This window comes from Tyto alba, unplaced genomic scaffold (genome assembly GCF_018691265.1).
Source record: "Tyto alba isolate M040663 unplaced genomic scaffold, T.alba_DEE_v4.0 Super-Scaffold_2, whole genome shotgun sequence".
NCBI lineage: Eukaryota > Metazoa > Chordata > Aves > Strigiformes > Tytonidae > Tyto > Tyto alba.
In genome coordinates, this window is record NW_024881282.1 from 30660305 (window position 1) to 30681944 (window position 21640).

The 21640-nt window shown below is 41.1% G+C and overlaps 1 protein-coding gene across 1 annotated transcript in view; it reads left to right on the top strand.

Moving 5' to 3' along the window:
* The window catches only part of PWP1 (PWP1 homolog, endonuclein), a 24396-nt gene continuing 2756 nt past the window's right edge, over positions 1-21640 (top strand). Inside the window, exons 1-14 of the mRNA XM_033004422.2 lie at positions 1-149; positions 229-287; positions 6000-6154; positions 6597-6682; positions 9061-9157; positions 10613-10723; positions 11478-11608; positions 12992-13065; positions 15237-15333; positions 16227-16288; positions 18129-18240; positions 19290-19380; positions 20233-20354; positions 20835-20940. Of these exons, the coding sequence (XP_032860313.2) occupies positions 84-149; positions 229-287; positions 6000-6154; positions 6597-6682; positions 9061-9157; positions 10613-10723; positions 11478-11608; positions 12992-13065; positions 15237-15333; positions 16227-16288; positions 18129-18240; positions 19290-19380; positions 20233-20354; positions 20835-20940 (1369 nt within the window). The 5' untranslated portion in view covers positions 1-83. The remainder of the gene's footprint in view (positions 150-228; positions 288-5999; positions 6155-6596; positions 6683-9060; positions 9158-10612; positions 10724-11477; positions 11609-12991; positions 13066-15236; positions 15334-16226; positions 16289-18128; positions 18241-19289; positions 19381-20232; positions 20355-20834; positions 20941-21640) is intronic.

Consider the following 21640-nt stretch of genomic DNA (forward strand, 5'->3'; position numbering starts at 1 on the left):
ACTTGGGGCGCGCCGCCGCCTGTCGCACGTGCTAGCGCCGCGCCGCACCGCTCGCTCGCTCGCCCGCCGCTGCTGCCGCCGCCATGAGCTGCCCCGTGACGTGCGCCGCCTGGGTGCGCTACGGCGTTGCCAAGGAAACGCCGGACAAGGTGAGGGCGGGGGGCCGGGCTGAGGGCGCCCCGCCGTCCCCCCGCCGCCCTCTCACCCCTCTCTGTGCTCGGCCCGCAGGTGCAGCTCAGCGGGGAGGAGCTGAACCGGCTCATCGAGGAGGCCCAGGACCGGCTGAGGTGAGCCGGGGAGGGGGGGGTGGGGGCGGCCAGGCGGGGCTCGTCGCGTCCGATCTCTGCTGGAGACTGGGGTGGGAGCCCGCCGGTCCTCGCCGCTGGCGGGGCTGGGGAGGGGGCGCCCGGCCGGGCCCCAGCCCGGCCCGCGGGGCGGGGGGGACTCGCTGGAGGGGCCCGGCTTGGGAAGCAGCAGCAGGCGATGGACGTGGGCAGCAGCCAGCGCGAATTCCTCCTAAAGCCACTGTGCCAGGCGAGCCTGACGTCCCGCGGGGGCCGTTTGTCCGGAGAGGGAAAGGAGAAAGGTCGGGCGGAGGGTGTCCTGCCTTCGCCGTGGGTGCGACAGCGTGGGTTGTGTTCCCGTGCCGCACTTCAGTTGTCAGCCCTTGTGCTGTCAGATTTAGCGGGGCGTTTCGGGTGAGGTCTGCAGAGACCCGCTCGGGGCCCGCTCCTCGCTGGAGTTACCGGTCCCGTCTGCAGTCAGGAAATAAGAAGTTGGGGTGCTTTGGAGATGCAGCAAACCGAGATGGAAGTCCCAAACTGACCGTGAAAAAGTGGATGCTGAGGGCGAGATGTTACAATCGAAGTGAGTCTGAAGGCCACAGTGGAGCCTGGAACGACTTGGTATTTATGCTCTGGCAAAAAAAGGTGAAACCACTCAGGAGTGTATTTATGATTCACGTATGAAACTGGAGACATCACAACTCTCCACTCAGCACTGAAAGTCCTTAATTGAGTAGTTGTGTTTCGTCACTTGGCTTTTAAGAAAAAGGTAAATAAACTTACGAAAAGAGTGACAGAAGTGGCAGACTTAGGAAGCATAATATGTGGAAGACAATAAAGGAATGGTTCTCTCTTGTCAAGAAAAAGATGAATGATTGATGTCTCATTCCATTTTCTGGCGTTTTTCAGTAAGAACCCCTCATAGATTTAGGCTTCTGATTCTGTTTCAGCCATGTAGGATGTGTGGTTATACCACAGTACGTATGTTTGAACAGATTCAATAGGTAGCAGTAAAAGCTTTTATAGTTGAGTGGATAATATTTCTATTGGATGGATCTATGACTTTATTGCTGAGTAGTGTGTTTTGTCCCAGAATGTGTCCTGTTTTTATTTGTCAGTTGTTCCAAAATCATCTTACATGTTTGGAAGATTCTTAGTTTATGTTAATTTCTTAACCAATTGTGTTTAATGTTTGTGTTATCTGTGGTGTTACTTGCTTCTCCTTTATGTGTGTGAACTTCTGTCCTTTTGAGTGGATTCCTTTCTCTTGCAATTTCAAAAACATGCAAAGATTTGTGGTTCTGTTATGCATTCTATTAAATTTCAGGATGGAAATTTAAAGACCATCTGTAACAACCAAAGGTATTACGATCTCTCTATAATATCTAGTGCTTTGTAGAATTTGTTACATCAGTCACTTTTTTCATGTGCAAAGATCACAAATCAGACTCAGATTTAGAGTCTTTAATTATCTTGTTACACAGGTTTTTGCACAAGGAAAAACTGTTAATGCAAAGTGTTTGTTTTACTGAACAAATTATAAAAACAGATTTCTGATATTTTATTTAGAAATCATATCTATGAGAACTGTCTTGGTTCATTGTTGCCTGGGAATTTTGCATGCCAAAGGGCAACTGTAGTAGAATTTCTGACAGAGAATGGCCACGATATTTTGTTGCAAGGTTTGGACAATCCAGGCCTGAGATCAGACTGCTAACAACACCTGTGTTATGAGAATGACCTTGAAGGGCTGTGTTGTGAGGAACTGTATCTGTTAATGAGGAATTTCCCCAGCTATGTATCTGGCTAAGCTAAGCACAAGTATGCAGCAAACCGCAAGATGCTTGCCTATCACAGTTCCCTTTTGGGCGTGTGATAAGTTGCTTATGACCAATAATCCAGGGGTACGGGGCGCGTGAACAGCGGGTGCTTGCTGTGCAAAGGATATAACCCAGCGATTTGGGCAATAGAGGGGGACGACGTGTAGCCACATCAGGGTGATTGTCATTACCTGGGCCACTCTCCGTATTGGGACCCTCTTCGTTTGGCGCCCTGAACAGGGACCCTCAGATTGACTAGGATGCTGTATAGCCTCTGAAGTCGGACGTTTAAATACGGATCGAAGACTCCGCAGCATCGAATGAACTTTCGATTTGGGAGCCAGAGAGTGGTGAGCAAGTGAGTTGCTGCGAAAAGGAGACGCGAGCAACCGAGTCAGCTGGCCGACTGACCCTTGCCAGGAGGTAAGACCGCGATGGAAACAGACGCGGCAATAAGACTGCTCCTTAGTATGCTCTCTAAGAGAGGTGAAAAAGAAGGAGATGTCCACAATCTGATTAAGTGGGCTAGAAAACGGGTCAGAATGAGTGACCCCTCGCTAATATTTAGCCAACAGGAGTGGCGCGAAGTAGGTGATTTATTCTGGGACGAGACTATCACTGGAGGCAGTAAAGGCAGTGAAGCACGACAGCAAGGGGTGGTCTGGCGAACGATCGTAAAAGCTCTGGGGGAGATACTTTCTTTCCTGCTTGTAGCTGCTGCTGCTATGGCGGCTATCGGCGCTGTACCATCCCCGCCAGTCCCTGCCAAAACCACTCGTCCGTCACGATTCAGCCACCTTCTTCGGGTGTAATCAGCAGCTTCACTCTATTAAGGGCATGTCACCAAGTGTTCCTGTTTGCTCCACTGCGCAAGAAGCTGCAGAGAAATCAGGTGGCGCGGGGGGACAGGGGGGAGTGCCCGCGGAATGCAGTGCAGCGCCTGGCTCAGAGAGTGAGACGGCGGCTCTGTCCGAATTAAAGCAAGAGGGTCACACATCGGTAAGGGACAGTGACAAAGTCCAACAACTTGAAAGAAAATTACAGAAGTTAAGCTACAGAACAGAACTCTGCATTTACAATTACAAGAAAAGGAAGCGCTGCTGTCAGCCCCATCATACCCACTCCTGTCACCCTCACCATAAACCAGCTCCACTTTTAGCTCAGTCCCGATGGAGTGGGGTGATTCCTGGTGCCTTGTTAGAAGGGGACTGGCATGCTGCTGGGGCGTTGGCCTGCCCGGTAGTGACAACGAATGGGGGTCCTAATTGGGAACCTCATGATCGGAAGATCTTGAACCAGGCCAAACAAACTGTGACCACTTATGGGCTACGATCTGAGGCAGCGAGAAACATTATACAGTTCATTTTTACAGCTGATGTTTTTTGTCCAAATAATAGTAAGCAGACAGCATCACTGCTTCTATCATCATCACAATTCTTGTGGGAAAGAGAGTGGAAGAGACTAGCGGTACCAGAAACCAGTGTTCCCTGACAACAGAGAGATGCAATATATGGAGTGACAGCTCAGATGCTAATTGGGGACGGACAATATTTGACAACAGCTGCCCAATTAGCTCTGCCGACTCCAGTCCACCAGCAGTCACAATCATTGGCTCATTGTTAGTGGTACCAGATAAGAAGAAAGCACCATCGTATGTAACGGTGCGACAGGGGCCACTGAACTATTTAGCCAATTCGTCGACCAACTCCATGCGGCATTGAAAGATGCTCCAGAACTCACTGAGGGCATGCAGACACAGTTGTTCTGCGCACTAGCTTTTGACAATAGTAATGCCACCACCAAGCACCTAATAGCCACACTCCTGCAAGGATCGGGGGTAGATGACATGTTGCTGTTAACATCTCTGGCTGAGCAATCGAACCAAGCTGCAGCTTTCTTGGCAGCCATGAAGGAAACTTTTCATCAAACATTTACGGCAACGGCTGCTGCGTGGAGAAGTAGTGGAGGACAGCCAAAGAGGCAGCTGGCTAAAAGCAGTCAGACCACGGGCGCGTGCTATCGTTGTGGTGAGACAGGTCATTGGAAACACAGATGCACCAAGCCTGTTTGGTGCCATACCTGCAATACAGACACTCATGCAACTGTGGCCTGCAGAAAGTCGGGAAACGGCAGGCGCAGCGCGAAGGGACCTCGCACGACAACACAAGTCCAGGTCTCAACCCCCCAGGTTTCCTACTCGACCCCACACCAGCGACCCCAGGAAGCCTCGGAGTGGATGTGACAACAGCAGTAGAGACCACATTAACCAGTACTTCTGTGACACTTATACCAACCACAGCATATGGACCTTTGTTTTCTAGAGATTCCCCAGTGGGTGGGTTATTAATTGGTTGATCGTCCACGGGAAAGCAGGGTGTTGTTGTGCTCCCTGGTGTCATTGATGCAGATTAAACAGGTCAAATCCAAATTATGGCATATGGATTATGACCACCAGTAACCGTTCCAAAAGGTAGTAAAATTGCTCAGATTGTTGCTTTAGAGTCAAAACATCCCTTGCATCAATCACTTCTGAATGGTCCTTCCGACATTCGAGGAGACACAGGTTTTGGGTCAACAGGATATGATGTGTTTCTAACACTTGATTTAAATCAGCGACCGTAGCAATGTCTTGTAATCAGTGGATGTGTAGCTAGCTTATTAAGAGAAGGCTTTCGCTTGCTTATTTACTGTCTGCTTATATTTTTAGCTGTCTGTCTTTGTATTTCATGAATATGAAAAGGGCTGACAAAGGTCATGAATCAAGTCTGGATTGTCCAAAAAGAAAAAGGGGGATATGTAGTAGAATTTCTGACAGAGAATGGCCACGATATTTTGTTGCAGGGTTTGGACAATCCAGGCCTGAGATCAGACTGCTAACAACAGCTGTGTTATGAGGATGACCTTGAAGGGCTGTGTTGTGAGGAACTGTATCTGTTAATGAGGAATTTCCCCAGCTATGTATCTGGCTAAGCTCAGCACAAGTATGCAGCAAACTGCAAGATGCTTGCCTATCACAGTTTCCCTTTGGGCGTGTGATAAGTTGCTTATGACCAATAATCCAGGGGTACGGGGCGCGTGAACAGCGGGTGCTTGCTGTGCAAAGGATATAACCCAGCGATTTGGGCAATAGAGGGGGACGACGTGTAGCCACATCAGGGTGATTGTCATTACCTGGGCCACTCTCCGTATTGGGACCCTCTTCAGACAACAGTATTGAGCAGGGATGAGTTCCTATGGAGCATGCTCCATTGAGACATCTCAGATGTCTGTTAGGTCCTCAGCCAACGTTTAATGTACGCTTCCTTCTACTGAATTCCTTGCCTGTGGAACTGTTGCCATGAAAGTTCTGAGTTTTCTAGGGGATGCATAGTTTACCCCATAAGAAATAACCTGCAATATGTCCCTACTTAATGAACTTTATGCTGTTTTTTTTCCTAATGTAAGTATGGGAAGTATGAGGAAATAAAGTCTTCAAAAATCTTGAAGAAATGCAAGAGTCATCATGTCTGACAGGGCCTATGGGTGGGGAAAAAAAAATAAAGGAAGGAATGAATTGGACACATGTCAACACACAGAAGTGAAATTGAAAGCATTGTATCCACAGGGGAAAAAAAAAAAAAAGGGATTTAAACACACAGTTTAGCTCTGTTGAGCAAAATTTGTGCCACATTTTACCATGAAATTTTTCAAGGAAAAACTTTCTTTGGAAGCCTTGTATTTTGGGAAGAGATAGGAAAGAAGTGAATGTATTTCCAGATTATTGGCATAAAGACTTGAAACCCATGGGAACAGCCAGGCTTGTGTGATGAAATTTTGTCAGCAGTCCCCTAAGCAATTACGTGGAAGCATTCTAAATGTCTGTCACAGTTTCTCAGGGATGTCTGTCTTTAAACAGGGATGATGCTGATGGTAGCGATGAAGGCCAGGCAGCATATGGCATGAATGTAGCCATTCCTGACAGAGCTAAGTCTTCTCATAAAAATGAAGAACTGTCTGATGATGAACTGGGTGAATATGATTTGGAAAATTATGATGAAGAAGAGTACACAGGTAAGAAAAATTTAAATGTCAATATACAGTGTCAGTGAAGAACCTTTTCACTTCTTGTTGTACTAAGACATTTGTATCCTAAAACTACACAGTGCTATGTTTCAGATGCTGGAAATTCACATTTTTAATTATTTGCTTGTACCAGTTTTGGAAGTCCTTTAGTGGGTGAAACAATTCAGTGTCTCCCTCCCTGACAGTAGAACCAAGAGCATGTTGGAAAGATTGTCGCTCCCCCTGCTGTAGTGCTGGAGCAGAGCAGCAGAAGTCCCTGAAAGCACTAAGCAGTTTAGCTTACTAACTGCTGAACTTTAGGTTCTTATGTTTGGAAGTTGGAAGTTCGTTTGGCCCACTCCTGGTGTTTTGCGATACAGGTACTGGTACAGGAGTTCTAACTTCCCCTGTCATTGACATGTATAAAAAATGTTCTGAAATTCCCATCTAGGTGATATAAAACTTGGAGACTCTTTGGCTGCTCTGGCAGTATATGGAAGTAATGATCATGATCCTTACATCACTCTAAAAACCACTGTAAGTACTATAAAAATGTTAAATATCTTAAACAGCATAAACGTAATCAGTTAAATTTTCCACAGTGCCTTAGGATCTGTAAGTGTTTGCAGTCCTTTTCCGAAGGTGTGTCAGATTTTTGATCAGATGGAACACTCTTTTAAGGTTGCTTTTTGCAGTCCCCTCTAACTGTGCTTTTTACATTTAGGTCAGATATTAAGGCAAACTGGGTCATTATTTAAACCACGTGCTTCTGTGTATGGAGTGGTTTATCACCTGTTTAGTAGGACACAGAAAATGCTTGAAGAAATAAAAAAATCTCAGGCCACTAGTGACCCAAATTAGCAAACTTCCCAGATTGCAAGATTTACACCTTCCACCAGTAGTTTGTAGAAGAAACCAAGCAGAGGTGAACTCAGGCTACATGTCAAATTAAGGGCATGGCATGAAGAAATATGTCCACATGAAGCATATATGCACAGCATACTGTGTACTTGACTGCTTCTGCCTGTATTGGTTTCCACCAAGCATCAGATGGGGAACATCTTTGCAGGAGCTGGCTTTTTAGGAGGTCTGCGGGGAGTGAAGAAATCTCTGGCTGTAGTCTAACAGAAGTTAACTATTGTCAACAGCGCTGTCCTGTTACGCAGCCTGTTTGTCTTTTTCTGGTGAACAGGGATGCAGCATTCAAGACATGAGGTAATCCTACTACTCTGCTTAACATCAGTATTGCCTTGACTAGAATATTGGGTACCTCTTCAGAAAAGCTGTGGAGAGATTCCAGAGAATATCCTGCCGATTAGTTCAGAAGGATAGATTGCAATTTGTGATTGACTTAATTTGCATGGAGAGATTACAGAAATTCAGTTACAAGGTGAGGTTGCATCGGAAGAGACAACGTAATCTAGAGAGCAACCAGGAGAGACTGTGATCATCTGGGTGATGGAATGGGTGAATTTTTGTGACCTCTTCTAAGCATAGAGATTCTGAGATTTTTCTGGGTGCTGTCCTTTCTATACTATTTTGGATTCCTTACAAAGCTAGTGAGATTGAAAGAAAAGGGTGCCTGTAGGCTTCTGCCACAACATCTACTTTCCGTGTCGGGGAATTTTGTCAAACGTCTGGTCTCAGAAAAGGAGCTGTTTACGGTGACTTCACATACTGTAACAAAGCTCAGGGTGTTTTATCTTTAAAATTAGCTCATTTGTTATGTGCCATTCAGGGCACAGTATATTTTCCACTGGCTGGTTGATAATTTTTCTTGCTTCCATGTACCAGCAGAGGTGGTACATGGCTTTAAAAGTGATTTAAAGTGATTTTTTTTTTTTTTTTTTTTTTTTACAGTCAGTGAGGTGTTTGCACAGGGGGGATTCAGAGAGAATATGAGCTGCATTTATTCTGTGTCAGAAAAGCTAACATTCTTCCAGACATAGAAAAATGAACACCTTTTTCTCAGGCCTTTCTTTCTACACTGAAGTCCTTTTCTCAAATTCTGAAAGAGAGTACTTTTTAGTTCTTCAGCATGCATTTTATGCTGCCTTTTGGTATTTACTATATGTACTGTTGAAGACTAAGTATTGTGTAGCATTAAGTTGATTAATTCAAAGAATTGTGGTACTTGATAGAATTCAAATATTGAAAAGATGCTTAAAGTGAATAAAAAGGAAATGAAAAGGTTGCAATAAAAAGTCCAAATAGTCTTGAATGTGTTGTATATTTGAAGGATGGTACTCTGTTTGTGTAAGACCATTGACTTTTATGTACATTTCTTAGTTTTCCACTAACAAAAATTCCCTGAATGCCTTCCATTCCTCAGTAACAATGACAATTAGATGAGAGGTTACATCTGTTCTGCTCCAGCTGAATGCCCAGTATAGCTGTTGGCAGTACTTTTCTGGAAATATTTTCCAGAAAGTAGACAACGCTTTAATGCTCTTGGAATTGCTTCCTGGATGTGAGAAGCAGTTACAGTATGCTTATTTTGTATTATGTTGTTACACTATATAAGTGCTCAAGGCATGAGAGCACAAGGGAAATAAGCCATGTATGTGGGCTCCTGGTGGTGACTTTCTTTTCAGTAATGGGCTACATCCTGGTGGCCTCAGCATACGGTTTCATATTTGGTAATCAAACATCTCTCTAAATCCACCTAGGTCCATATAAACAGTCCTTCAGTCTATATAACAACTATTCAATCTCCCCATTTTCAAATCTGGTTCCTGCCTTTCTCTCTTTACCACCTAAGATGGTTTTAGGTGGGTGGGCAGCAGGATGTTGGGTTTTGAGTGTTTTCAGTTGTGGTTAGACGTTATTACTGATTCAATATTTTGAACATGTGTAGTTTTTTGCATTTATGTGGTTTGTTTAACATCCGTTGTCCTCTCCTTTTTCCTGTTCAGGATCAGTATGAACAGGAGGACTTTTTGATTAAGCCCAGTGACAATCTTGTCCTTTGTGGCAGAGTTGATAAAGACTACTGTAGTTTGGAGGTCCATGGTAGGTAACTTTCCTATTCATGGCGCTTTAGCCACTTTCCAGAACTAGAGTATTTCATGTGGTTACTGTTACTTAGAGGATCGTGTGCCTTTTTCAGGCTGTATAGCATTTCCTTTCCTTATTTCATTTCTAATGACACTTAGAAAATACTATGTTTTTTTAATTCTCTGAACATACACTCTTTCTTCCAAACAATCTTACTTTCCATATCATGCAAGCTTCATCAAGTGGTTTGTTGTTTTGCTGTGGTTTGTTTTTTTCCTTCAGCTTTCTCCTTGCTTCTTGAAATGGGCTTTCCACTGCTAGAAGAATCAACACCTTTATCATCTTAGTTTCAGAAGAGGTGATGGTTAGTAAGGTCTGCATACCGCTTGTTCTAGGGATGGGTTTAGTTTTACCGTGTAAAAGATTTTTCTGTTGCAGCAAGGAATACTGAGTGTGCTGAAGTTACCATCTTTTGTTAAGGTGGTTCTTTAGGGGAATGTTTCTGGCTACCTCTGCTATAGTACATGTTTCTGCAAGCAAAGTATTCTGTTTTAAGAAAGCAGCAAGACCAAAGTGTGTGAAAGCATTTCTTCAGATAGCAGCATCTGGCATTTTCGGTATCTGGAGGTGTTTACAAATTTTACTAACTGTGTTATTTTCCCAATATAAACTTACAAAAAATAGCCCAGGCTTCTGCATTTTAAAACACTGGGTAACCCTGTCTTAGTGAACTACTAAGAATACTTATTTAACTGAAGACATTAGTTAGTATCAACATCTGTCACATGCACTTAAAAATGGCACAGTGTTTTTCTGTGTGTGATGATACCGTGTTATTAAAATAATTAATGGGTTTTCCCTGCTATCCAGTTAGTAAATTCTTCTATTATGAGGAAAAAAATAGCTGGCTAAAGGGAATGCTGTGTTTAATATATGGTTGCTTTGCCAAACCTCTTCCTGTATCTTGGTTAAGACCTGCTAAAGGTAACTTCGTCTGACTTCTTCAGCTTACTCTAATTTGAAAACTGTTTGTCTTTTATCTTCATGTCTCCTTCGATTTCATCTGGAATTTTTTTTTTTATATAATTGCTGAATCTGTAAAATGAATGTCTAAACTTTCATTAAGTATCCTGATGTAGAAAGTGGTGGATACAGAGCCCCTCTTTTGAAGTGAACTTACAGAGTAGCATAGTATGCTAGGAATAAAGTGTCTAAGCTTTGCTGAACTTGTCACTTCTTTATCTAAAGTACACAGGAGAATGTTTGTTTTGTGTAATTCTATGAGGCATAACATTAGTAAGGAGAGGCTCTGGCCTCTCCACTAAAACTCTGAACATACTGCAAATTTACATTCTAGATCTCCTAGACAATTTAGCATTTGCTCCATCTGCCTTTTGCAGAAGTGAACTGTATATAGTTGCTTGCTTTTCTTCTTCACTGATGTCTTGTATATCTTTAATTCTTTTTCAGTTTATAATCATGAAGAGAACTCATTTTATGTACATCATGACATTGTCTTGCCTGCCTACCCTCTAAGTCTGGAGTGGTTGAATTTTGATCCTAGTCCTGATGAATCACTAGGTAAATTACAAAGGATACTATAAATGTCCAGTTAAATAATTTTTACTTGAAAGCGTATAAATATAATGCTGTCACTAAATAATTTTCTCTAGTGGTACAAACAGAAATAAAACCAAGGTATTAAGATGGAAAAACGGAATATCAGGGTTTTTTTTTTGTTTGGTGAGATGTCATTTTAGTGATGCTGCCATAACAAGTGATTTGACTAAAATACTGGTTTTATTACAAATAGTTAAGTTACTGTCAATTAGCAGACCAGAGCAAGCTCTTCTCTAATCTGCTTTATTCTCCATTTTCAGATTAAAGGTTCCTTTTGTTTAAACTCATCATGGCCAATGCAGTTGATTAACTGTAAAACACAGCAAAATTTATATATATTTATGTATTTAGTAACATTTTTCCTGTGTCTTACGGATTTCTTTTTTTCCATACCACAGAGAATGTGGTTTGGGGTTTTTTCCCCTTAAAAAACAAACAAAACATGGAACTTTATATAGCTTCTTTGGACAGTTACTTGTACTGAAGGGGTAGTGCATTGTAGAGCCAGTAATTTTTTTTTTCTGGCAACATCTGCTGTCAGTTGATATTTTTAAATTCTTCCTTGTCTGTTATAAACATCAAATATGTTTAAATGGAAGATTCTGGCACATAAATATAAGTTTTACTTAATCAAAGAAATAAGCAATGGCTGGATTGCCAAATATGCTGTTTTGTAACTGAATAATTGTGGTTGCATTTGGTTTTCTGCTTGTAGGAAATTATGTTGCAGTGGGTAACATGACCCCGGTTATTGACATTTGGGACCTTGATATAGTAGATTCCTTAGAACCAGTCTTTTCTCTTGGAGACAAGAAAGAGAAAAAGAAGAAAAAGAAAGGAAAGAAAGTAAGTATTGCAAAATGGTTTATCTGGTTGGTTGGAAGAAACTTAGAGCAAGGATAATGTCGTTACTGCTTTTTTTCCTAGAATGAAAAAATCATAATCTGGTTTAATTCCATCTGTTGTGTTGAAAGATGGTGTTTAGGCAGGTTACAGAAGATATGGTCATGGACATCTGCAGTAGGTTAAATTTGGTATTTTCCTGTGACTCTGAGTTGGAATGGCATTGAGCAACAGAGGACAAGGTTGACAATAGTAAAATACGTTCACTCAGGATTCACCTCTGTTAGCTTTATCTATATAAAATTTAAGCATATTTTAAGCTAGGCGTCAAGGTTGTCTAAGGTGAATGTGTAGAGACACACCCAGAGAATGGCTGAGTTTCTTTTAGTGGACTGCAGAGAAAACCTTAACTACCAAAGAGGAAGGCTGAGGTTTAGACTGGATGCTAAGTTATGTGAGGAGAACCTGACCCTTATCGTATGCCTGATTGTGTTGTTATGATTTATCCAAATTCTTTAGTATGTAAAACAAGTGTGGAAAATAGCATCACTTAAATTTTCTAGATTTTGCATATAGTAAATGTTTCAGGAAGTGCTTAAAAACTCCCTAGAGTAAATAGGGAAGGTGAACACTGAGTATATAGCTAATCTTTTTTTCCTAAATGAAGGAGCACTGCAGTATTAGTCAGCTAAAGAACCACTCTGTGTAATTGTGAAGGGGGATCTACTTCCTGAGCTCTCAGACCTTCTGGTTTTAAAAACAGTAGAAAAAATATCCTTGGAAGGGGAATTTGTTCTGTAAAACTTGCTTTTGAAAATCACTGAGTTATCAGAATTGCTGTTGAAGATACCATTCCTAAATGTTACCTCAATTTGAAATGCTAATTGTTCTCTGAATGGATAATTAAAGCCTGGAATTAAGAACAGAAGAGGAATGGGGTGGCTTATGGGTGGTTTGCAATTGCTGTCCCAGTAAACTTCAGAGCTTAACCATTTTAAATTAGAATTTGTAGGAGCTAGCAGTTACTAAGACCTAAAGCTCAGTTAATTAGGAGGAGACAGAGGGAACTGCCAGGAGTGTTTAGAAAGAAGCAGCATGTTAGCTGGACACAATTAGGTTTCTTCTCCTAACTTGAAAGGAGTAACCGGTTCTGTTAGCCCACCAGCTGCGAGCAGAGCAGTCAGAGAGCTGGGGTAGGAGGTGAGGTGCAGGTACCCCAGGGACAGTTCTATCAAAAGTCTTACTGTAGCAAGTGAGAATAATTTAAAATACTGAGTTGTTTGTGAAAGCATTAAGGAATTCCCACTGATGTGTTGGTTGTAATGCTTGATTTCCATTGAAGCTGTAATTTGCAAAAGTCTGTTTACATTTTATCTGCATACACAGAGTTTATCTTCAGAAGGGACAGTGAAAGGACATACTGATGCTGTGCTTGATCTCTCATGGAACAAACAAAGCAGGTAAAAGAATGCTTGAATAATGATGGTTACAAATCTGCATACTTAATTTAGTATATGTTTTTCACACAAATAGAAAATCTGATGTAGTATAACATCAAACTTGAAAGCAGTGCTGAAATGAATCAATTCTCAAAAAGGAAAACTTTTTTTTTTTTTTTTTAATTCTAAGTCTTGATTTAGTTTTTTGAAAACCAATACATTGCTGCAGATCACTTTTTATTTGCAGGTTGTCCAGATGAGGGCAGGGCTAAGGTGGGTCTAAGCCATTTGATAAATCTGCTACATTTAAGTCAGATGCACAAACTGGGGAAGCAGGAGGGCTGCCCTGATCTGTGCTGATCTGCCAGTGATCCAAAACACCCTTTCAACAGGTAGAAGCAGATTTGTAGAAGGAGGTCTTTGCTAAGCTGTAGTTTGTGGTTTGTTTTGTTTTTTTTTTTTTTTTTTTTCCCACTAGCTTTTGCCCCAGAGCTGTGAACAGAAAAGAGTGTAAAAGCCCTAATAGCGTGGTTACAGAAGTGCCTCTCTCTGCAGAGACAATTCCCTGTTGCCTGAATGAACTAGCAATGGGGTGCTGCTGTTGAAGCAGCCCAAAGCTGGCCCATCCTGGGGGAGAGGTCAGGGGTAGTCAAGTAAAGATGCTTCTGGTTTTTATTGCTTAGGTGGTTGCTAACAGTTCAGCTGTCAGAGGGTCCTCAGCAGGGGCCTTGAAACTGTTCCGGTCAGACACAGGCTGATTTTTTTTTTTTGTTTGTTTTTTTTTGTCCTGCTGTTATAAATGCCTCTGAAGAGATACGTAGTGAACTCCATGAACTCCAGATGAGCAGGTGTAAGCCTTCACTTGTAGTGCTTTGTTATCTGGATACTGAAGAAGGAAACACCCACACAGACATACAGTAAATGTACATAAATTGCACTCTTAATTTACAGTGCGCTGTCTATTGTTCTTAAATTATACCCATATGTAGAGTGTGGTAGTGATCATTCCATCAGTCTTACCAAAGTGTAGCTTTCATGTACCTAGAAATGGTTGTCTGGTGATAATACAGACACAAGTCACAAAAATTAGAGCTACAGTAGTCAAGTGTCTCATGCATAATTCTGTAATGTGCTGAGTTACAAACTCATTGATACTGGTAGATCTTTCAGGAAGTGAAAACAGTCTTGAAGGGGGAAGCTTATGGACAAAACAGTTAATTCCTTGAGTTAGTGTATATTTAAATGTTTTGTTGTTGTCTGGGGTTTTTTTAAGCAAGACGTGCTGCAACAGCTCTCTATAAATAACCTTCTGCCTGTAGGTCATGATGGTGTTACTGTAAAATGTTCTCATAGCCTTCACTATGCATTTTCTTAACTTCCCCTTGTAACACTGGGAGAACAGTGTTTCCAGGAGAGTGTTAGCTCTTTCAGTCAGAAACACTTGGTTAATATAAAAAGAAAAAAGTAAGGGGGAAGCAGTTTAAATCAGAAACAACATGTTGAGGTAATCGATCTGTTTTTAAGAGCAATGGTAGCAATTGCACTGTGTATTTGACAGGCCTTTGGGAATATTTTGTGTTTTTTCCGAATAAACTTCTAAATGGTGTGTTTATTTGACTCTTAACACAAAGAGTCAAATTTAAGTTGAAAAGTGAGCTCTGTAAACTAACTAAAATGCTAGGTTCCTTTCGGCATTCTGTGAAGGGCGTACAGTGTTGTGTTTTCAGTAGTTGTATAAACACTCATATTAGAGAGCAAAATATTTCAAACCCAGATTTGTCTGACTCTTGGCTGTGTGTGTATGCAAATAAAACTAAGTTGTGTAGGTAATGTTTAAAAATACTATCTTAAAGGAAAGGAAGTGCTTAAAAACCTTCCTTGCTTCGTTTTGTTCAATAAATCTTCCAGTAAATGGTATTTTAAGTGGGGTGTGTGTGGAAATATAAGCAAAACTGACACTTACTACTGTAAGTGTTCTACTAATATAATGTAATATATCCTGTTTGTAGTCTTTACTTGTAACTCAGAACTACCTTCAGGGAATTATCCCTCAGGCTTGAGATACATAGTCTGTAGACCAGAGTGTAGTTGATCTCAGAATCAGGCTCTGTATGTATTTTGGATTTCTGACCATTATTTGTTTGTATCTATATCAAGATTTTTTTTAAACGCATTTTTTGATTCCTTATCAGGAATGTTTTAGCAAGTGCTTCTGCTGACAATACTGTGATTTTGTGGGATATGTCTGTGGGTAAGCCAGCAGCCACCCTGATGCTACATACAGACAAGGTATGTAATAATTGCTTTGTTTTTTCCACTGTGAAATACAGATAAAAAATAACTGCAATTTTTTCATTAGGTGCTTGGTAGTGAACCCCTAGAACAACAAATCTGTAATTTTCTAACAACTGTGCAGAATCCTTTAAATTTCTGAATTCGTTTCTTTTGTGAACAAACCTGTATTTGCTTTTAAAAAACTTAACCCTTTGGAAACTTTGCGAAGTTTTACAGCTGTTTTTAAAACGCCTTTTGTGTGAAATCCCTGATGATTGGGAATCTAATAGTGCTGGTGTAAGTTACAAAAAGTAGATCTCTGAGCACAGGTCAAACTGTAACACTCTCTTAAGGAAGCAATGAGTGTTGGTTACAGTTTGTTCTAGGTAAGAAAGGTTTAAAATAAGTTACAGTAAAATACCATGGTGATGGGTACCTCAGAAATTACTTTATCTCATAGTAATTAAAATGTGAAAGTTATTAATAGCTATAACTTTGTTTTGCTGTTAACAAAGTCACTGCCCTTGGCAAACTCCTGATTTTCATTTTTTGCTAACATCTGCATTTTTCCAAACTGGAAGCAGTTATTCTTTTACCTCCTCCAGCTTATTTTTTTTTTTATTATCTAGGGCAGAAAGGGGGCATGTGGTTTTGTTCAGTTTAATTATATTGGGAAATATCTTGTTTCCAGTGGGTGGGGGTGTTTGGAATAAAAATAATGTGCTTCTCTTGCACTGTTTCGCGAGAAGTCTGAGTATCAACTGGCTTATTAGGAGGTTTTCTTGGGGAAAAATGTGTTGGTTTTGGGGAGGGGGTGCACGTGCTTTGTTTGTTCAAAGAAAATTCCTGCATGTGTATGTTTTATGTTTCAGTGCTTATTTTTTAAAATAAGATCTTCTGTTTTCTAGGTCCAGACATTGCAATTTCATCCGTTTGAAACTCAGACCCTTATTTCTGGATCTTATGATAAGTACGTCAGGGTAATATTTTCAAATGTGACACAAAGGAAGGGTATCAGTTTTGAATTAAGCCTGTTAAGTTGCCTCACGTTTTCTTTTTCATTTGCTTATAACCGTGCCAAATTTTAGTGATGCTGTTAGTTTTTTCCAGCAAGGTAGCCAGGTTTGTATGTATCCACAATGCAGTTTTCCATAGCTCTTTCTCAGGACTAGCCAAATCCTTTAACCATCTGGACTGACATTTTCTGTGCCAGGTGTCTGCTCCAAACTGAATTTCTTTCTTAATTTGGCCATATGGCACTTTCTGCATTGGGAATTTCACAGGTCCTTCCTGTGAAAACTTGTCCAGGTTTTGCCAAGCTGTAAGACCAGGATGTCCCTTGAGAGACTTTACAATCCCCGTCCGCTCCCTACAGCCTCTCTTGATAGGCATGCCTCAGCCAAAGGGTAACGGGCTAACTCCTGTGATTGAAGCCTGGAGACACAGTGAAATGGTTTGTGTCTGCACACCTGGACTAGCTCTGCAACTGCCAGTTCTTACAAGCCCTGCCAGTCAGAAAACTTCCCCTCTGTTCTCCCATCTCATAGGGGTAACGTTTAAATTTTAATAAATCATGTTTAAATGACCGTGATTTTTCTCATACCAATTTTGTTATTCTGCCTTTAAGACTTTGTCCTTGTGTTAAAATATTTATAGGTTTGTCAGTCTTTAGCCAAGCCTTTATGTTCTCTAGCTTCTATTATGCTCTTGCTACATCTGCTTAAGTGAAAGTATAGGAGGAAAACCTTTTAATGTTGTTAGGAACCTGCCTTTGTCCACTTTCCTCCCCCTCAACTTCCTTTGGCAAAAAGAAGAAAAAAGTCCAAACACTGAGACAAGCTACTAGATGCCTTTTAGCTAGCCCTTTGATACCATGGACACCTAGAAACCAGTGTACTGGTTTACTCTCTATAGTACACTGACAGTAGACTGTCTTTGTGGATTTTTCTGGTAAAGCCTCGCAGGACCCCAGGCTAGTCAATGAATATGGGCAGATGCCTTCACAACCTGAAAGTCACACTGTTAAAAACTGCATATGTACTAAAACTGTTGTTGTAAAATGCTTCCTAAAAGAGCTGAGAAATCTAGATCACATCTCTCTGGCTTTCATTATAGGGTGGAGCGGGAACGGGTTGCACTGTGGGTGTTGATTTGGGGGAGATTTTGCAAGAGCGACATCATCACTCATATCTTGCATTTGCATCCAGGACCTTTTTAGGGTTGGGACAGATTCTGCCACCACTGGGCTGAGCACATGCCTGTAAAGAACTGCAAAGGACCCGCTAATTCCCATCTGCTCTTTCTCATTGTTGGAGTAACATTTCACTAACCACTTGCAAAGATTAATGTTTTATTTCTTGTTATTAAAACATATTTGAAAATGTATATGTATCACAAATTGATTTCCTAATTAGTGCATTATTTTTGAACAGTCATCACATGACTGCCGAAGTCTGTTCATAATTGAGTGATATATTTGCAGAATTATGGTCTCCAGTATGATAAGTATCTTATGTATTGAGTAAATTCAAGCTCTGTTTGCCTAGTCTCAGTAGAACGGCTATTTGTAACCAAGATGAAACTTTGAAGCATATGGCAAAATCTTGTGCTTATCTGAGAAGTTTTCATCTGTTACTGAGGTGGAAGACGGAATAGTGAAGTTGTTTCCATTTTAATTTTGGAATTACTGTTTACATGGACATTCTGTAGATGTCAGTTGTAAAACAAACTTCATAAAGTGTTCTGCACTGATAGTTTTGTTTTTTGGTTTTTTTTTTTTGTTTTAAATTTCCTATCCCTTTTTCCCATAGATCAGCTGTGCTGTATGATTGCAGAAACCCACAAGATAACCATCGAATGTGGCGGTTTAGTGGGCAGGTTGAAAGAGTAACTTGGAATCATTTTTCACCTTGTAATTTCTTAGTGAGTACACGCTCTTCTACTTTGGGTCTGTTGACTCTTGCCATTTCATTTAACTTGTATTTTTGTGTTCATAATGTTTCTGAATCATATAATGGACTTGGTGGACAGTTGGACTGTTGGTGTTGCTTATTTGAAAAATGCAGTGTGTGGGAGGATCACTTGAGGTAGTCTTTTCAACAAGCAAATCAAGACCAGCTACTTACTTGGTATCTTCATTATGACAGTAGAAAAGCAATTGATGCTGATGCTTTTCCCCTCTAGGGGTAGCATCTTTGCCATGTTGTTATAGTGTTCGGTGTTTGGGATATGTTTTCCTTTGTGCAGTTGCTGTTTCTTTTCACGTAATGAGGCAATTGCAGCTGAGAAGTAGCTAATTAGAACCAAAGAACCTCAGTTTTAATTCAGTGTTTCAAATCGGCGCTAGAGGGCTCTGTCCTCCTAGCTGGCATAGAGTATAAATGCCTTGGTTTTGTCAAGATTTTTGTAATAAACCTTTTAAACAGATTTAAAAACAAATCTTTTTTTTTTTTTTAATTATCTCAATGGCTGCCTAGTTCTCTCTTACTTTACCTATACACCTGACAAAAGCAGTTGCTCGGTTCTGTTGGGTTTGTGATGTAGATGTGTCTCGGTAGAATCACACTTGGCTTTGCAGAGGGCTTTATGTAGCCACTGGAGGGCTCCAGAAACTTTGAACTGACAGTTAAGAGACTAAAGGCTCTGTATTTCCTCGCCTAACATGAGAGCCGAGCTTAGTAGTGCAACCACCTTCAAAATAGAATTTGAGAAATCTGTGTAGGGGTCAGACTTCCATGTAAGTCCGTGCAGCATGGTTTAGGTACGTAGAGTAGCTCGGGCACCAGGTGGATGGAGCCTGACTGCGGGGACGTGGACCTGTGTAGATTGTGTCATGTGTCCTGCCGAGAAGTGGTGCGAGTCTATCTCAAATCACAGGGATTTACCAGAGGGTGGGTAGTATTTCGTGGGAGCTTTTTTTCCAAACGAGTGACTGCAGCTGTTTTGTTTTTAAAATGTTGTGGTTTCCTCAGGCAAGCACAGAGGACGGCTTTGTGTACTGTCTGGATGCTCGCTCCGATAAGCCACTGTTTACTCTGAAAGCTCACGATGAAGAGGTGTCAGGTAAATTGTGTGTGTGTTGCCTTTGTCCCCAGTGGTGAGGCATGTCTGGAAGATGTCTTTAACCGATAAGAATGAGGTGGGAGGGACTATTTGCTTAACAAATAAGAGTCGTGCACGCTAATCGTGGGTAGCCAGCGTGTGAAACAAATCTCTGCTGAGAAGCCATTGTAAGCAAAGTATTTTAACAACAGTGAACTGTTCTCAATGAATGTCATGAATTAACTGTGTCAAACCAGATCTGTTCACTTGGGACACGGTCCCTGGGGGTTTTGGGGTGAAGAACAACAAGAACTATGGAATCTGGTCCAGGGTTATAGACTATGTTTGCCTCCTCTATCGGTAGTTATTTTATACTGACATTCACTCTGGAGATGATTTAGGTACGGCCTAAATGGGAAGGTTTTCACACTACTTCCTTTAGGCTATTTTAATTATTTGATCAGTGTGGGAGCTTCAAAAAAACAACTGGAAGCACCCGATTACATGTCCAAAATGAGATCATAGAAATATGCCCCCTCATCTTGGTTAGCAAAAGAGATGGTCTTTGGAAAGTAAATGAAGAAAATTACCTGGGAGCCCAGATTATGTGAAGTAAGAAGCAGAACAGTAGCATCTTTGCACTGTTACTGTTGGAGTAAGAGACAAAATAGGCCTACGTGAAGTCAGTTTGCTCTCATTCTGGGGAGCAGTGGCAGCGTGAAACTTTCATTTATCTTTCGCTCCTTTGTGCTGGAACAGAGTTTAGTGTGAGAAGAATATTGGGTTTGTTCTCATGATGTCACTTCAGTGTATCCTCCTCTCTGTGAAATGATTATCTGCTGCTCTCACACTGCTGCACTCTTAATCTTCCAGGGCTACAACTAAGCAGTCAGATCAAAGGGTGCCTTGTGACATCATCTGCTGACAAATACGTGAAAATTTGGGATATCCTGGGAGACAGACCGAGTTTAATCCATTCCAGGGATATGAAAATGGTAGGGTATACCATTTGAAATGAATATTCATTCCTTGATTCCAAGAAGGTTTATATATAGACTACGTCTGCTTATTCTTCTTTGTCTAGCTTGAATCTTGTTTTACTTAACATCTTTTAAGAAAAAAACCCATCACATCTGCGTATTCTAGGTAAATCATTCTCATTGCCCTGCAGTATTCAATTCAACATGCAATTGGCAGAGTGCTTCAAAGCCTCAGACCTGGATACCAGATACAGTGTTCTGAGTAGAGCTCTAGGTGCTCCAACGTGTATCTGCCAGGTTCAAGACAAAGATGTGATTTACTGTTCATAATTAGCAGCTCTTGACTTGAATTTTGTGTCTTTACAAAATAAGTTTCAGGCAACTTAGCTTACATTTTTTAAAACTTGCTTGGTTGAAAGTATTTTCAGATGTCAATTTCATTTTAGGATAGCATTTTTTAAAAAATGCTTCTCTTTTTTCCTCCCACCCTCCCAGGGTGTTCTCTTCTGCGCAGCTTGCTGCCCTGATTTCCCATTTGTTTTTGCCTTTGGAGGAGAGCGAGAAGGGTTGCGTGTTTGGGATATAAGCAAGATTTCTGCAGGTAACTTTCTAATTTCTTTGAATCTTGTGGTTCTTCCCTTGCCCCCAGGGTGTATCTGTGTATTCAGGAACGTATTGTGGCTCTTAGAGAAACTGTAGGTTAATATTTTTGAATACCCCAAGACTGCCTGTGTTCACGTTTTCAGCTTTAAAAAATGTTGTTTTTTTTTTTTTTCTAACTTGGAGAATCATGTTTGCCACATAATTTATTTTCTTGTAGCTGAAGTGTAATAGCCAATTTCTTGTAATACCTATGTTTTACTTTTAATGTTCCTGGTGTAATCGAGTATCACATTCTTCAGTAATTGTAGGAATGAAAGTGAGGACTGATTTTGATTGATTGTTTTAACTGCATATAACTAAACGGCATGAATTTTTGAAGAAGGCTTTGAAGAGCTTGGTGGAAACCAGAGAGACTAAAACCAGAAATTAATTATTTAATCTTAATGTTTTGCTTTACAAAACTAATCCATTTCGCAGTAGTTAGATGCAGGAGTTATGCACTGGGAAACCTCTAGAGATGCTCTGGGGGAGAAATAACAGGACTCGTAATTTAAGCATCATATGTGGGAGGTTGTTCTGACATGTAAGCTTCAACTCCCTACTCGGGGCAAGGGGGAAGCTTTGTAACCTGCACCGGGTTAGGATTTCCATTCCATTCTGTGATGCTCGCCGTGCTACGCCTGCTCTACCTCCCTTGT